Here is a 17,654-nt window from a genome sequence, read left to right as displayed (position 1 = left end):
AATAATCCATATTTATTTATTTTTGAGTGATAACAATATTTACCATTTGGAGCTTCCCTTTGAGTCAATGTTTTGTGGTCCTTTACTCAACTGGTAGTAAGCACAGGGGAGGCTAAAGAATGTTTTGTGCATTTAAAAATATATATATTTATATATTTTTTGGGGGGGGGGGGCGGGGGGGGAACTCAGGGTCTCAACTTAAAAATAGTAGAATACACAAGGTGCAATTTCGAAATTTGGTTGTGGGCCCCACCCCCATCAATGTTGTCCATCCCTGCAGTAGAGGGATAGTACCACTCGTGAGAATTGGATATGTAGTGTCTATAAATGTCTGTTTCTCACCACGTCGTTGGGCAGGCTTTGGAGGTCGTCAAAGGGTGTTTCTAGGGTGTTGGTGTCTACGTTGAGGACTACTACGTCATCCAGGGCCATCCCCCTCACCTTCTGCAGGGAGAGAGACACGGAGAGAGGACTTTACACTTCCACACAAACATGAGACACATGTACACACACACGCAGGCAGTCAGGTAGACACACACTCTCTCTCTTATGAGTTGGGTTTGTAAACGGTCTGTGGTGAGGAACTTACCTCCATTAGGCTGGAATGTACTCCAATGAGGTAGGGCATGGGCGCACTGCAAAACACAAACACATAATAAATAACCATGATTGTGAGACAAAAGTGTTTAAACACGGCATGATCTCAGCCAAAACCACCAAAGAGTCATATATCAACCACATTAGCAGAGTAATGGGAAACAAACAGAGACTTGAGTACTTTGTTCTTTTATCATGATCATTGTGACGCACATCGAACCGATTTTGTACACATGCACATTCAGGGAAACACTTTGACATTGCAAGAAAACCAAAACATTTTATTGTTGTCGTATTCCTTCATCGTCAACCTTCCATACGGTTCCACTCTAATTTTTTTCACAGTTTATCGCTACGAAATAGAGTCCATTGAAATGTTACCACAGTGAGACAAGAAGTAGTGGGGATTAAAAACGTTTTACTTTCCCAGCATACTGGAGTGTTTGTGTGTGTCTCTATGTGTGTGTGTGTGCGTATGTTTGTGGTGTGTACACCAGAGGGTTGGACCTGTGGGGCTAGACTAGGGACCCTCAGACACTAAGACACCACCATAGAAGAGAAATGGCTGATTGGGTAATGGTCTGAAGGATAAAACGAGGAAGGGAGGGAGAGAGAAAGGGAGGGAGGGAGAAAGGGAGGGAGGGAGAAGGAGGGATGTTAGAAACCTGTCAGCCTGAGAGGGGGTGATGAAGACGGACCCGAAAACACTTAATTAACTGTGCTCTTCTCCATGTCTCCATCTCCTCAGCCTAGCGTGACATTCAATTAAAATACAGCGGCAAGCGGAGAAAAAGCCACAACAACTCAAGGGATCAAAAAGTAGTGGAAAGCATAACAAAACCAGAATATAAATAAAAAAATAAAAAAAGATCCGATTGGATGTTTTTGGATGACGGTAATCGTCCACACAGCCAATTATTTATTGTGAGCTGTGAAAAACGGGGGAAGTGAAATGTAGCCCTCGCGTCGAGTTTGAGCCGCTAAGGCCAAGTTAAGCCGAGGGGTTAGCTTCCTAAGCTGGAAGCGCCATCGCCATCTTCTCAAAAGCTGATGTCGAATTAGCTCTCGGCAACCATCTTTTTTAGGTCCTCATTACAAAAAGCCTTTCTCTTGGTTTACCCTCAGTTGATGGGGGAGTATATAGGAACGATTAGCAATATTTGAGAGAAGGAAAAGATATGGAGAGAAAGAAAAAACAGAGCAATAATTAGCTTATTGCACCTCTTTCCCCCCCCACCCCGTCGTGAACAACCACATTAATTAACACTGTCAGGTTACCACGAGAGAGAAAATCAGCTGTTGTTCCTTATTTCCCTTTCCCAAACATACAGTCTTCGTTTACGTAAAATGGCAGCTCGTCATTGGTGTATGATTTTAATGAAGCCAATGGTATTAACTGGGGTCAGTCATTCATAAAATGTCTTTGGGTCTGTGACCCTCAATTAAAGACATTCCTAGACTCAATTATATTATTCCTCAGCCCTCCATCCTTTTCAATACTTAATGAGTGTGTACAAAATATATACAAAAGTATGTGGACACCCTTTCAAATTAGTGGATTCGGCTATTTCAGCCACACCCATTGCTGACAGGTGTATAAAATCGAACACACAGCCATGCAATCTCCATAGACGTACATTGGCAGTAGAATGGCCTCACTGAGCTCAGTGACTTTCAATGTGGCACCATAATAGGATGCCACCTTTCAAATAGTCAGTTCGTCAAATTTCTGCCCTGCTAGAGCGGCACCGGAAACATCATAGAGAAGGAATGGCTCAGTCGCAGAGTGGTAGGCCATACAAGCCCACAGAACAGGACTGCCAAGTGCTGAAGCGTGTAGTGTGTAAAAATCCTTTGTCCTCGGTTGCAACGAGGGCTGTGGCAGTCACAAAATTACGTCAGCCAGTAATTGTCAAGCAAATAACTGTTGGTCTCACGGTAATTGACCGTTTATTAACATAAACACATTTAGCATCTCCAGGCTTGCACACTTGCTGACCTTTGAAAACCTACATTTAAAAAAATCTAATAAATCCATTTAATATAGCCTACACCTTCACAATAAATACATTTAATATAGCCTACACCTTCACAATAAATACATTTAATATAGCCTACACCTTCACAATAAATACATTTAATATAGCCTACACCTTCACAATAAATACATTTAATATAGCCTACACCTTCACAATAAATACATTTAATATAGCCTACACCTTCACAATAAATACATTTAATATAGCCTACACCTTCACAATAAATACATTTAATATAGCCTACACCTTCACAATAAATCCATTTAATATAGCCTACACCTTCACAATAAATCCATTTAATATAGCCTACACCTTCACAATAAATCCATTTAATATAGCCTACACCTTCACAATAAATCCATTTAATATAGCCTACACCTTCACAATAAATACATTTAATATAGCCTACACCTTCACAATAAATCCATTTAATATAGCCTACACCTTCACAATAAATCCATTTAATATAGCCTACACCTTCACAATAAATCCATTTAATATAGCCTACACCTTCACAATAAATCCATTTAATATAGCCTACACCTTCACAATAAATCCATTTAATATAGCCTACACCTTCACAATAAATCCATTTAATATAGCCTACACCTTCACAATAAATCCATTTAATATAGCCTACACCTTCACAATAAATCCATTTAATATAGCCTACACCTTCACAATAAATCCATTTAATATAGCCTACACCTTCACAATAAATCCATTTAATATAGCCTACACCTTCACAATAAATACATTTAATATAGCCTACACCTTCACAATAAATCCATTTAATATAGCCTACACCTTCACAATAAATCCATTTAATATAGCCTACACCTTCACAATAAATCCATTTAATATAGCCTACACCTTCACAATAAATCCATTTAATATAGCCTACACCTTCACAATAAATCCATTTAATATAGCCTACACCTTCACAATAAATCCATTTAATATAGCCTACACCTTCACAATAAATACATTTAATATAGCCTACACCTTCACAATAAATCCATTTAATATAGCCTACACCTTCACAATAAATCCATTTAATATAGCCTACACCTTCACAATAAATCCATTTAATATAGCCTACACCTTCACAATAAATCCATTTAATATAGCCTACACCTTCACAATAAATCCATTTAATATAGCCTACACCTTCACAATAAATACATGTTTATTTTAGACAGGTCTAAAGAAGCTAAAAAATAAAGAGGTACTACTATATGCTTAATTTAGAGTTATTAATGTGACTTTAGTTGTTCTACAAACATTGGGCTATATGTTTTGATTTTTAATACTTTGTAAGGCTGCATGATGTGACTAATGATGATTTGAAAAAAGTTGCTTGAAAGGCATGATCTCTGCTTTGTTTTTGTTTTTTTACGCAGGCTGTACACACTTCACCAGTCTTTCATTCACAATTTGACAAGCACTTGATAATGTCTTGAATTTCACAGCTGCATCCCTTTTGTGTGGCTGTAATGCAAACTAAAAAAATCTAATGCTTTTTGCGGCCTGTGGCCATTGTGCCCTTCTCCCAGAGTGCTGCATTGTGCCCTTCTCCCGGAGTGCTGCGTTGTGCCCTTCTCCCGGAGTGCTGCGTTGTGCCCTTCTACCGGAATGCTGCGTTGTGCCCTTCTCCCGGAGTGCTGCGTTGTGCCCTTCTCCCGGAGTGCTGCGTTGTGCCCTTCTCCCGGAGTGCTGCGTTGTGCCCTTCTCCCGGAGTGCTGCGTTGTGCCCTTCTCCCGGAGTGCTGCGTTGTGACCTTCTCCCGGAGTGCTGCGTTGTGCCCTTCTCCCGGAGTGCTGCGTTGTGCCCTTCTCCCGGAGTGCTGCGTTGTGCCCTTCTCCCGGAGTGCTGCGTTGTGCCCTTCTCCCGGAATGCTGCGTTGTGCCCTTCTCCCGGAGTGCTGCGTTGTGCCCTTCTCCCGGAGTGCTGCGTTGTGCCCTTCTCCCGGAGTGCTGCGTTGTGCCCTTCTCCCGGAGTGCTGCGTTGTGCCCTTCTCCCGGAGTGCTGCGTTGTGACCTTCTCCCGGAGTGCTGCGTTGTGCCCTTCTCCCGGAGTGCTGCGCTGTGCCCTTCTCCCGGAGTGCTGCGTTGTGCCCTTCTCCCGGAATGCTGCGTTGTGCCCTTCTCCCTGAGTGCTGCGTTGTGCCCTTCTCCCGGAGTGCTGCGTTGTGCCCTTCTCCCGGAGTGCTGCGTTGTGCCCTTCTCCCGGAGTGCTGCGTTGTGCCCTTCTCCCGGAGTGCTGCGTTGTGCCCTTCTCCCGGAGTGCTGCGTTGTGCCCTTCTCCCGGAGTGCTGCGTTGTGCCCTTCTCCCGGAGTGCTGCGTTGTGCCCTTCTCCCGGAGTGCTGCGTTGTGCCCTTCTCCCGGAGTGCTGCGTTGTGCCCTTCTCCCGGAGTGCTGCGTTGTGCCCTTCTCCCGGAGTGCTGCGTTGTGCTTGGTAAAGCTTGGTCGCAAATGGGTCTTCCAAATGGACAATGACCCCAAGCATACTTCCAAAGTTGTGGCAAAATGGCTTAAGGACAACAAAGTCAAGGTATTCAAGTGGCCATCACAAAGCCCTGACCTCAATCCCATAGAAAATGTGTAGAACTGAAAAAGCATATGTGAGCAAGGAGGCCTACAAACCTGACTCAGTTACACCAGCTCTGTCAGGAGGGGATGTGCCAAAATTCACCCAAATTATTGTGGGAAGCTTGTGGAAGGCTATCCAAAACGATTTAAAGGCAAAGCTACCAAATGCTAATTGAGTGTATGTAAACTTCTGACCCACTGGGAATGTGATTAAATAAATAAAAGCTGAAATAAATCATTCTCTCTACTATTATTCTGACATTTCACATTCTTAAAATAAAGTGGTGATCCTAACTGACCTAAGACAGGGAATTTTTACTAGGATTAAATGTCAGGAATTGTGAAAAACTGAGTTTAAATGTATTTGGCTAAGGTGTATGTAAACTTCCGACTTCAACTGTATGTTATTCAGAAACAGGAAATAGGTTCAGATTTTGGACAAGCACATCATCGTACTCGTCAGTCTTTACATTAGACATGCTGCATCATGACATTCATATTCTAATTCTATGTGCAGGGCACATCTTGATCATGTAATAAATGGATGGTGACCAAGCATTATTAAAGGCTTTGTTCGCCATATTCATAAAGACATGGGGAACGTCATGCTGCCTCCCTACAAATACAGCCAGTGTCATGTCACTTGTTATGGGGTGGAAGGGGGGGTGGGGGTGCGGGTGTGGGTGGAAAAGGGGTACATTTTGGATACTGTAACAGTTGGGTCAAGTGTGTTGAGTCCATCAACATGCTGAATGTGAGTGTTCTGTTAGGAAATGGTGAGTGCTACACACTAGAGGCAGAATCTGCATCTAACCACACATGTAGCTAGATATGTAGCTGATATCTGTATGTAGCCACGCATGTAGCTAGATATGTAGCTGATATCTGTATGTAGCCACGTATGTAGCTAGATATGTAGCTGATATCTGTATGTAGCCACGCATGTAGCTGATACAGCATGAACCAACGGATAGGGGGAAAACTCTTTTAAGTCCCACACCTTGGTGTTACAATGTGACACGCTTGGAGTTGGAAACAAGCGCTTTAAAAAAATGAATATGGCATTTAACAGATGCTTTTATCCACAGGGACTTACAGTCATGCATATGGGTGGTGCTGGGAAACAAACCCCACTATCCTGGTGTTGCAAGCGCCATGCTCTACCAACTGAGCTACAGATGACCATTGTGGTTACTCACCAGCAGTAGTCTATAAGGTGCTGAGGCAGGACAGGAATGTAAACGTGTTGCCAATACATTGGGTACATCATGGCCGCCGACCCGTGAACACAAGCCGTTAACTGTGGTGGAGGGAGAGAGTACATAACACCACAATCACACACCATGCAGCATAATACGGCATATAACTATTTCTCACGGGTTCATTTGGAAATATACATTATATTGACAGATCCACAATGGAATATTTGAGGTATATAACTATTCCTTGCATTGCCATATTGTAGAAAATACATTGACATATTATTGTGCAAAGAAAGTTCCAACTGCACTATGTCAATGTTTGGAGTTCTGTGGACACACACACACACACAGACACACACACACAGGGGGACACACACACACAGGAACACACACACACACACAGGGGGACACACACACACACAGGGGGACACACACACACAGGGGGACACACACACACAGGGGGACACACACACACACAGGGACACACACACACACAGGGGGACACACACACAGGGACACACACACACACAGGGACACACACACACACAGGGACACACACACACACAGGGGGACACACACACACAGGGACACACACACACACAGGGGGACACACACACAGGGACACACACACAGGGACACACACACAGGGACACACACTCCAAGAGTAAATTGGCCATTACTCATGGCATCAAAGCCACCCCATAAATGATACAAATTACACCACCGGAAATTAGACCAGCAACAGTTCCCATCACTGACGTTTAATATCTCACGTGACAAATTCCGCTCCTTTGTGTGTTAAGGTAGGAGGAATGTAGTGCCGGGCAAACGAACGCAGCCGTTGATCAAACTAAGATGGCACCGTTGAACGCTGGCAGATGTGTCAATAATAGCGGTGTTGCTCAACCACAACAGACATTCCCCAGAATAACAGCGTTTGTCTGAGACGCTGTTTAAGTGTGTGGGTTTCTATATTCAGAGCAGATGATTGATCATAAAACGTGCCCCCCCCCCCCCCCCCCCCCACAGTCAATCAAACTGGCCAACTCGGAGATTCTGACAATTTTACTTTGATTTAAGATGGGGGGAGGAAAACGTTGTGGCAGCGTTTGTCTAAGGGACTCGTTATAGGGAATGGGGTGTGGGGAGAAAGAGCCCCTGGGGAACGCTCGTCCACAGCCATGTCAGGTAAAGTATTTTTCACGTCAAACAGGAAGACTGGGATTCCTTGGATGAATCATATCCCTTTTTAATGGGGAGGAGGAGGACATGTGTGGTTTCTGTTTTGGTATTAAAAAAAAATATGAGGAACATTCAGCTTTTCTCCCACGGCTCTGGTCAACAGTAGTGCACCATTTAGGGAATATGGTAACATTTTAGATGTGTCCCTCGTTTCTTTTCCTCAATAATCACTGATATGTTAAAATAATAGAGGTCTCCCCATATTCACTGATATGTTAAAGGAATAAAGGTCTCCCCATATTCACTGATATGTTAAAGGACTAGAGGTCTCCCCATATTCCCTGATATGTTAAAGGAATAGAGGTCTCCCCATATTCACTGATATGTTAAAGGAATAGAGGTCTCCCCATATTCACTGATATGTTAAAGGAATAGAGGTCTCCCCATATTCACTGATATGTTAAAGGAATAGAGGTCTCCCCATATTCACTGATATGTTAAAGGAATAGAGGTCTCCCCATATTCACTGATATGTTAAAGGAATAGAGGTCTCCCCATATTCACTGATATGTTAAAGGAATAGAGGTCTCCCCATATTCACTGATATGTTAAAGGAATAGAGGTCTCCCCATATTCACTGCTCATCCCTCTCCTGTACTCCCTGTTCACCCACGACTGCGTGGCCACACGCCTCCAACTCAATCATCAAGTTTGCAGACGACACAACAGTAGTGTGCTTGATTACCAACAACGACGAGACAGCCTACAGGGAGGAGGTGAGGGCACACGGAGCGTGGTGTCAGGAAAACAACCTCTCACTCAACATCAACAAAACAAAGGAGATGATTGTGGACTTCAGGAAAAAGCAGAGGTAGCACCCCCCTATCCACATCGAGGGGACAGCAGTGGAGAAAGTGGAAAGTTTTAAGTTCCTCGGCGTACACATCAACAACAAACTGAAATGGTCCACCCACACAGACAGTGTGGTGAAGAAGGTGCAGCAGCTTGTCACCCAAAACCCTGACTAAACCCTGACATCCTGTCGGTCTATATCACAGCCTGTTAGGGCAACTGCTCCACCCTCAACCGCAAGGCTCTCTAGAGGGTAGTGAGGTCTGCACAACGCATCACCGGGGGAAAACTACCTGCCCTCCAGGACACCTACACCACCCAATGTCACAGGAAGCCCAAAAAGATCATCAAAGACAATAACCACCCGAGCCACTGCCTGTTCACCCCGCTATCATCCAGAAGGCAAGGTGCATCAAAGCTGGGACCGAGAGGACATTCTATCTCAAGGCCACCAGACTGCTAAACAGAAATCACTAACTCAGAGAGGCTAATGCCTACATGGAGAACAAATCAATGGCCACTTTAACAAATGGATCACTAGCCACTCTAAACAATGTCACTTTAAATGATGCCACTTTGATAATGTTTACATATCTTACATTACTCATATCATATGTACACATTACTTACATTACTCATATCATATGTATATACTGTATTTTATACCATCTATTGCACCTTGCCTATGCTGCTCGGCCATCGCTCATCCATATATTTATATGTACAGTTGAAGTTGGAAGTTTACATACACCTTAGCCAAATACATTTGAAGTCAGAAGTTTACATACACTTAGGTTGGAGCCATTTAAACTTGTTTTTAAACCACTCCACAAATTTCTTGTTAGCAAACTATAGTTCTGGCAAGTCGGTTAGGATATCTATTTTGTGCATGACACAAGTCATTTTTCCAACAATTGTTTACACACAGATTATTTCACTGTATCACAATTCCAGTGGGTCAAAAGTTTACATACACAAAGTTGACTGTGCCTTTAAACAGCTTGGAAAATTCAAGAAAATTATGTCATGGCTTTAGATGCTTCTGAAATGGTAATTGACATCATTTGAGTCAATTGGAGGTGTACCTGTGGATGTATTTCAAGGCATACCTTCAAATTCAATGCCTCTTCGCTTGACATCATGGGAAAATCAAAAGAAATCAGCCAAGACCTCAGAAAAAAACATTGTAGAGCTCCACAAGTCTGATTCATCCTTGGGAGCAATTTCCAAATGCCTGAAGGTACCACGTTCATCTGTACAAACAATAGTACGCAAGTATAAACACCATGGGATGACGCAGCCATCATACCGCTCAGGAAGGAGACACGTTCTGTCTCCTAGAGATGAACGTACTTTGGTGCGAAAAGTGCAAATCAATCCCAGAACAACAGCAAAGGACATTGTGAAAATGCTGGAGGAAACCGGTACAAAAGTATCTATATCCACACTAAAACGAATGCTATATCACAATAACCTGAAAGGCCGTTCAGCAAGGAAGAAGCCACTGCTCCAAAACCGCCATAAAAAGCCAGACTATGGTTTGCAACTGCACATGGGGACCAAGATTGTACTTTTTAAAGAAATGTCCTCTGGTCTGGTGAAACAAAAACAGAACTGTTTGGCAATAATGACCATCGTTATGTTTGGAGGAAAAAGAGGGAGGCTTGCATGCCGAAGAACACTATCCCAACCGTGAAGCACGGGGGTGGCAGCATCATGTTGTGGGGGTGCTTTGCTGCAGGAGACCTGGTGCACTTCACAAAATAGATGGCATCATAAGGTAGGACAATTATGTGGATATATTGAAACAACATCTCAAGACATCTGTCAGGAAGTTAAAGCTTGGTCGCAAATGGGTCTTCCAAATGGACAATGACCACAAGCATACTTCCAAAGTTGTGGCAAAATGGCTTACGGACAACAAAGTCAAGGTATTGGAGTGGCCGTCACAAAGCCCTGACCTCAATCCCATAGAAAATTTGTGTGCAGAACTGAAAAAGCGTGTGCGAGCAAGGAGGCCTACAAACCTCACTCAGTTACAGCAGCTCTGTCAGGAGGAATGTGCCAAAATTCACCCAACTTATTGTGGGAAACTTGTGGAAGGCTACCCGAAATGTTTGACCCAAGTTAAACAATTTAAAGGCAATGCTACCAAATACTATTTGAGTGTATGTAAACTTCTGACCCACTGGGAATGTGAAAAAAGAAATAAAAGCTGAAATAAATCACTCTTTCTACTATTATTCTGACATTTCACATTCTTAAAATAAAGCGGTGAACCTAACTGATCTAAGACAGGCAATCTTTACTAGGTTTAAATGTCAGGAATTGTGAAAAACTTAATTTAAATGTATTTGGCTAAGGTGTTTCTAAACTTCCGACTTCAACTGTACATTTAAATTCGTTTTTTCACAAATTCCTGACATTTAATGCTGGTAAAAAATGTCCTAGCTGTTTATAGGCACAGTCAACTTAGTGTATGTAAACTTCTGACCCACTGGAATTGCGATACAGTGAATTATAAGTGAAATAATCTGTCTGTAAACAATTGTTGGAAAAATGACTTGTGTCATGTACAAAGTAGATGTCCTAACCGACTTGGGTAGTTGTTGGGGAACTGTTAGATTACTTGTTAGATATTACTGCACTGTCGGAACCAGAAGCACAAGCACTTCACTATACTCACATTAACATCTGCTACCATGTGTATATGACAAATTACATTTGATATGATTTTATTTGACTGATATGTTAAAGGAATAGAGGTCTCCCCATATTCACTGATATGTTAAAGGAATAGAGGTATCCCCATATTCACTGATATGTTAAAGGAATAGAGGTCTCCCCATATTCACTGATATGTTAAAGGAATAGAGGTCTCCCCATATTCACTGATATGTTAAAGGAATAGAGGTCTCCCCATATTCACTGATATGTTAAAGGAATAGAGGTCTCCCCATATTCACTGATATGTTAAAGGAATAGAGGTCTCCCCATATTCACTGATATGTTAAAGGAATAGAGGTCTCCCCATATTCACTGATATGTTAAAGGAATAGAGGTCTCCCCATATTCACTGATATGTTAAAGGAATAGAGGTCTCCCCATATTCACTGATATGTTAAAGGAATAGAGGTCTCCCCATATTCACTGATATGTTAAAGGAATAGAGGTCTCCCCATATTCACTGATATGTTAAAGGAATAGAGGTCTCCCCATATTCAATGATATGTTAAAGGAATAGAGGTCTCCCCATATTCACTGATATGTTAAAGGAATAGAGGTCTCCCCATATTCACTGATATGTTAAAGGAATAGAGGTCTCCCCATATTCACTGCTATGTTAAAGGAATAGAGGTCTCCCCATATTCACTGATATGTTAAAGGAATAGAGGTCTCCCCATAAGAACATGGTCATGTTTTGATGGACTGTATAATAATTGTAATACCTCGCCATTCTAGAATAAGTCCTCTTTGCTACTACATGTTCAGGTGTAGCTTCTAAACAAGCAGTCACCCGGACAATAGTATTTTCCCATTGGGCTTGTGAACAACTTCCCTTTTACAGTATGTGTTAAAAACAGCACATAAACTGGGCTTCGCTAATCAAAAACCCATACACACATTAGTAACTTTAACAGGCCGAGAGGGCAGGAGGGGCTTAATTATATAGTGGCGATATCACATAATGGAAGACTTAGGAATGCCTCATAAAAGCTTAATTGAAGACAATGCTTTGTATGGTACAGTACAAGAAAAGAAGGCTTATTCAGGAAGTATTTACACCTCGACTTTTTCTACATTCACACAAAGTGGGAGTAAAATGGATTGAATTTAATTTAATTGATTGAATTGTCTTTTTTTGTCAACGATCTATACCAAATACTCAAATAATGAAAAATTGGAAGAAAAATGTGAACACCCCCCCCCCCCATCTACCAACAGGTGCCCTTCTTTGCAAGGCATTGGAAACCCTCCCTTGTCTTTGTGGTTGAATCTGTGTTTGAAATTCACAGCTCGACTGAGGGACCTTACAGTATGTACAGTAATGTGTGGGGTACAGAGATGAGGCGGTCATTCAAAAATCATTATTAAACACTATTATTGCACACAGAGTGAGTCCATGCAACGTATTGTGTAACTTGTTAAGCAAATGTTTACTCCTTAACTTATTAAGGCTTGCCATAACAAAGGGGTTGAATAGTTATTGACTCAAGACATTTCAGCTTTTCATTTTAAATGAATTTGTAAAAATGTCTAAAAACATAATTACACTTTCACATTATTGGTATTGTGTGTTGACCAGTGACAAAAATCTCAATGAAATCCATTTAACATTCAGGCTGTAACACAACAAAATGTGGAAAAAGTCAAGAGGTGTGAATACTTTCTGAAGGCACTGTATGTGTAAGGAGATGTTTTTAGCAGGTGACAAGCTCTTCAGACAGTCCTCTCTATACAAAAAGGCGTGAAGAGGGTTATAGCTTTAACGGTGGAGGGTACAACAAAAAATGTACCAGAAAATGTAAAAGGGTTTAAAAATAGTATGTGGTTACAGTGGGGAAAAAACGGACAGATTCTCATCCACAATATCTTCAAATATTTCTGTTGGGAAAAAAATGTAATAATTAAATCTGGGTGAACAACCATTTCATGTTGTGTCTTATTGTGTGGTGGTGCAACAGTACCAAACCAATCCTGCAAAATAGACACTCCTTAATTAGTTGATATGCATGGAGAGAGTGAGAATAGAGGAGGAAGGGAGTGAAGGATCTACAGTACTTACGGTGCTTAGTTTGCTACAGCAGATGAGGATTCGACGCTCATAAAGCATACTAGCGTACAGATGGAGCATGTTATTGACATCTACGGCTACAAAATACTCTGTTAGGTTTCTCTGCAAGAAAAAACAAAGGCAAAAAGTAAAAATAAAAATAAAAAAGGGGTAGAGGTTAGTTGTGATAGCAAGGGCAGACCAATGACTGTATGAATAGTACAAGGCATCAACGTGATTTACATGTTACAAAGGTATGGTATAGAGATATAACAGGTGAAGAATGTAACAGGAAGACACATTATTGTTTCAAATAAAACTTCTCTCTGTGATCATCGGCATGTAAGACAATTAAATACAATACTTTAGACAGAACACATGAAAATATGTCATGTATTTAAACATGTGATTTCGTCTGTATGTGTACTCTTATTGCTGCAAAATAAACTGACTCATTGAAGACATTGAAGTTTTCGGAATATACATTGAGTGTATAAAACATTATGAACACCTTCCTAATACTGCGTTCCAGCCCCTTTCGCCCTCAGAACAGCCTCAATTAGTCAGGGCATAGACCCTACAAGGTGTCGAAAGCATTCCACAGGGATGCTGGCCCATCTTGACTCCAATGCTTCCCACAGTTGTGTCAAGTTGGCTGAATGTTCTTTGGCTGGTGGAGCATTCTCTTTCAAGATCAACTGTGTTGAGCTTGAAAAACCCAGCAGCGGTGCAGTTCTTGACTCAAACTGGTCCGCCTGGCACCTACTACCATACTCCGTTCAAAGGCACTTCAATCTTTTGTCTTGTCCATTCAACCTCTAAATGGCACACACACACAATCCATGTCTCAATTGTCCATGTCTTTAACCTGTCTCCTCCAATTCATTCACACTGATTGAAGTGGATTTAACAAGTGACATCGATAAGGGATCATAGCTTTCACCTGGTCAGTCTATGTCATAGAAAGAGAAAAAAAATGTTTGAAATAGGCATTCCACAAGTGATTTAGGTGAAATAAGCTGTAGTAGAAGAGATGTTTGTGTGCATGTGGGGACGGCAGGTGGTTAGAGCGTTGGGCCAGTAACCGACAGGTTGCTATATCGAATCCCCGAGCTGACAAGGTAAAAAATCTGTTGTTCTGTTCCTGAACAAGGGAGTTAACCCACTGTTCCCCGGTAGGCCGTCATTGTAAATAAGAATTTGTTCTTAACTGACTTGCCTAGTTAAATAAGTTACATTTAAAAATATATATTTTTATTTTTAAGTCTGTCATTCTCCAAACCTCCAGAAGCATTACTTCTGAAGACTACAGACTCCTCCTTCGACACCTCTCCCTTCTGACTGGGGTACACTTGTCTCCTGTCACGTCTCCTTCACACCTCCGTCACGTCTCCTTCACACCTCCGTCACACCTCCATCACGTCTCCTTCACACCTCTGTCACGTCTCCTTCACACCTCCGTCACGTCTCCTTCACACCTCCGTCACGTCTCCTTCACACCTCTGTCACGTCTCCTTCACACCTCCGTCACGTCTCCTTCACACCTCCGTCACGTCTCCTTCACACCTCCGTCACGTCTCCTTCACACCTCTGTCACGTCTCCTTCACACCTCCGTCACGTCTCCTTCACACCTCCGTCACGTCTCCTTCACGTCTCTGTCAAGCTCTCCTTTTTCTGCGTTCTCTCTGTCTGTCTAAAGGCCCCCCAGAGAGGGAGATCTGGGGAGGGCTCACAGCCTTAGAGGACTAGCGAGGGCTGTCTGATGGCTAACAAACTACGTGAGGCTACCGGCGGGAATTGGAAAAACGGGGAAATCAAGCCAGATATTGATTCTTCTGACTCCTTCGATATCTCCCCCCGTGAGCTGAAGCAATTGAATGAATGTCTAATGTTTGTGGGACTAGCGGTTTATTCATGCTACCCAAAGACCTACAGTAAACCTAACCCTAACACACAGACCTACAGTAAACCTAACCCTAACACAAAGACCTACAGTAAACCTAACCCTAACACACAGACCTACAGTAAACCTAACCCTATCACACAGACCTAACCCTAACACACAGACCTACAGTAAACCTAACCCTAACACACAGACCTACAGTAAACCTAACCCTAACACACAGACCTACATTAATCCTAACCCTAACACACAGACCTACAGTAAACCTAACCCTATCACACAGACCTAACCCTAACACACAGACCTACAGTAAACCTAACCCTAACACACAGACCTACAGTAAACCTAACCCTAACACACAGACCTACAGTAAACCTAACCCTAACACACAGACCTACAGTAAACCTAACCCTAACACACAGACCTACAGTAAACCTAACCCTAACACACAGACCTACAGTAAACCTAACCCTAACACACAGACCTACAGTAAACCTAACCCTAACACACAGACCTACAGTAAACCTAACCCTAACACAAAGACCTACAGTAAACCTAACCCTAACACACAGACCTACAGTAAACCTAACCCTAACACACAGACCTACAGTAAACCTAACCCTAACACACAGACCTACATTAATCCTAACCCTAACACACAGACCTACAGTAAACCTAACCCTAACACACAGACCTACAGTAAACCTAACCCTAACACACAGACCTACAGTAAACCTAACCCTAACACACAGACCTACAGTAAACCTAACACACAGACCTACAGTAAACCTAACCCTAACACACAGACCTACAGTAAACCTAACCCTAACACACAGACCTACAGTAAACCTAACCCTATCACACAGACCTACAGTAAACCTAACCCTAACACACAGACCTACAGTAAACCTAACCCTAACACACAGACCTACAGTAAACCTAACCCTAACACACATACCTACAGTAAACCTAACCCTAACACACAGACCTACAGTAAACCTAACCCTAACACACAGAACTACAGTAAACCTAACCCTAACACACAGACCTACAGTAAACCTAACCCTATCACACAGACCTACAGTAAACCTAACCCTAACACACAGACCTACAGTAAACCTAACCCTATCACACAGACCTACAGTAAACCTAACCCTAACACACAGACCTACAGTAAACCTAACCCTAACACACAGACCTACAGTAAACCTAACCCTAACACACAGACCTACAGTAAACCTAACCCTAACACACAGACCTACAGTAAACCTAACCCTAACACACAGACCTACAGTAAACCTAACCCTAACACACAGACCTATAGTAAACCTAACCCTAACACACAGGCCTACAGTAAACCTAACCCTAACACACAGGCCTATATGAACAGGGTGCATTGGGGACGTGGGCAGAGTGGAGTAACATTAATGTGTTCTTTCATATCAGATGAGATTGAGTGATGTATTTTGGCATATCGTCAATTATTCCAAATGGATATTGTTAGTGGTGTGCTGCAAATGTCTTCCTAAACAGTGAACAATAAAGAACAGCAAATTCAAGGGTGAAGGCCAAAGATACTCACGTTTTCAGGTATGCTGGGTAATTCCCTTGTGTCAGGCACAGTAAAGTAGGAATGCTAACGGGGACAAAGAAACACAGGGGGTAAAATTTGAGAGATTAAGGCATTTTAAGCCATCGCAGTTCATGAGAAAAGACAAACGCTAATAGGATTAGGAGTTAACGCTCAATAGTGTAAAGACATTCCATACACTGGAAAAACAGCCTTTTTCAACTTCCTGTTTCAACATGTTTTATTACATTTGCTGTCTTATGAACACCTCCCTGTTCTCAATAACGGTAACAACCCAGGGGATAGATGAAATAAAATACTATTTTGTTCGTCACATGCTCCGTAAACAACAGGTGAGGACTAACAGTGAAATGCTTACTTACGGCCCCTTCCCAACAATGCAGAGAGAAAGAAAATACAGAAATAAAACAAGTAATAATAGGTACAAATGAGTAACGATAACTTGACTATTTACATACAAGGGGTCCCAGTACCAAGTTGATGTGTAGTGGGACAAGATAATTGAGTTAGATACACTAAATACACAAACGTATGTGGACACCCTTTCAAATTAGTGGATTTGGCTATTCAGCAACATGCATTGCTGACAGGTGTATAAAATCGAACACACAGCCATGCAATCTCCATAAACAAACATTGGCAGTAGAATGGCCTTACTGAAGAGTTCAGTGACTTTAAATGGTGGCACCGATATTGGATGCCACCTTTCCAACAAGTAGGTTCATCAAATTTCTGCCCTGCTAGAGCTGCCCCTGTCAAATGTATGTGCTGTTATTGTGAAGTGCAAACATCTAGGCGCTCAGCCACAAAGCGGTAGGCCACACAAGCTCACAGAACGGGACAGCCGAGTGCTGAAGTGCGTGTATCCTAGTTGCAACACTCACTACCAAGTTCCAAACTGCCTCTTGAAGCAACGTCAGC

At 42.3% G+C, this 17,654-nt stretch overlaps 1 protein-coding gene across 9 annotated transcripts in view; it reads right to left on the bottom strand.

The window, feature by feature from the left end:
• Positions 1–17,654, bottom strand: part of dennd1a (DENN domain containing 1A) — a 171,130-nt gene that overhangs the window by 44,163 nt on the left and 109,313 nt on the right. For 6 of the 9 annotated variants that reach the window (XM_090233752.1, XM_090233753.1, XM_036976815.2 and 3 more), the window contains exons 8-12: positions 16,725–16,778; positions 13,251–13,361; positions 6,428–6,528; positions 590–635; positions 343–444 (exon numbers count right to left, since the gene is read on the bottom strand). In XM_090233752.1, coding sequence (XP_090089878.1) covers positions 343–444; positions 590–635; positions 6,428–6,528; positions 13,251–13,361; positions 16,725–16,778 — 414 coding nt within the window. The remainder of the gene's footprint in view (positions 1–342; positions 445–589; positions 636–6,427; positions 6,529–13,250; positions 13,362–16,724; positions 16,779–17,654) is intronic. The other 3 variants (XM_036976817.2, XM_090233754.1, XM_090233755.1) reach the window with 1 other exon arrangement.

Source organism: Oncorhynchus mykiss, chromosome 5 (assembly GCF_057628025.1).
Source record: "Oncorhynchus mykiss isolate SJ-2025 chromosome 5, ASM5762802v1, whole genome shotgun sequence".
NCBI classification, from domain to species: Eukaryota; Metazoa; Chordata; class Actinopteri; order Salmoniformes; family Salmonidae; genus Oncorhynchus; species Oncorhynchus mykiss.
Note: the sequence above shows the minus strand (reverse complement) of the source record. Positions and strands in the feature narration are given on the sequence as shown.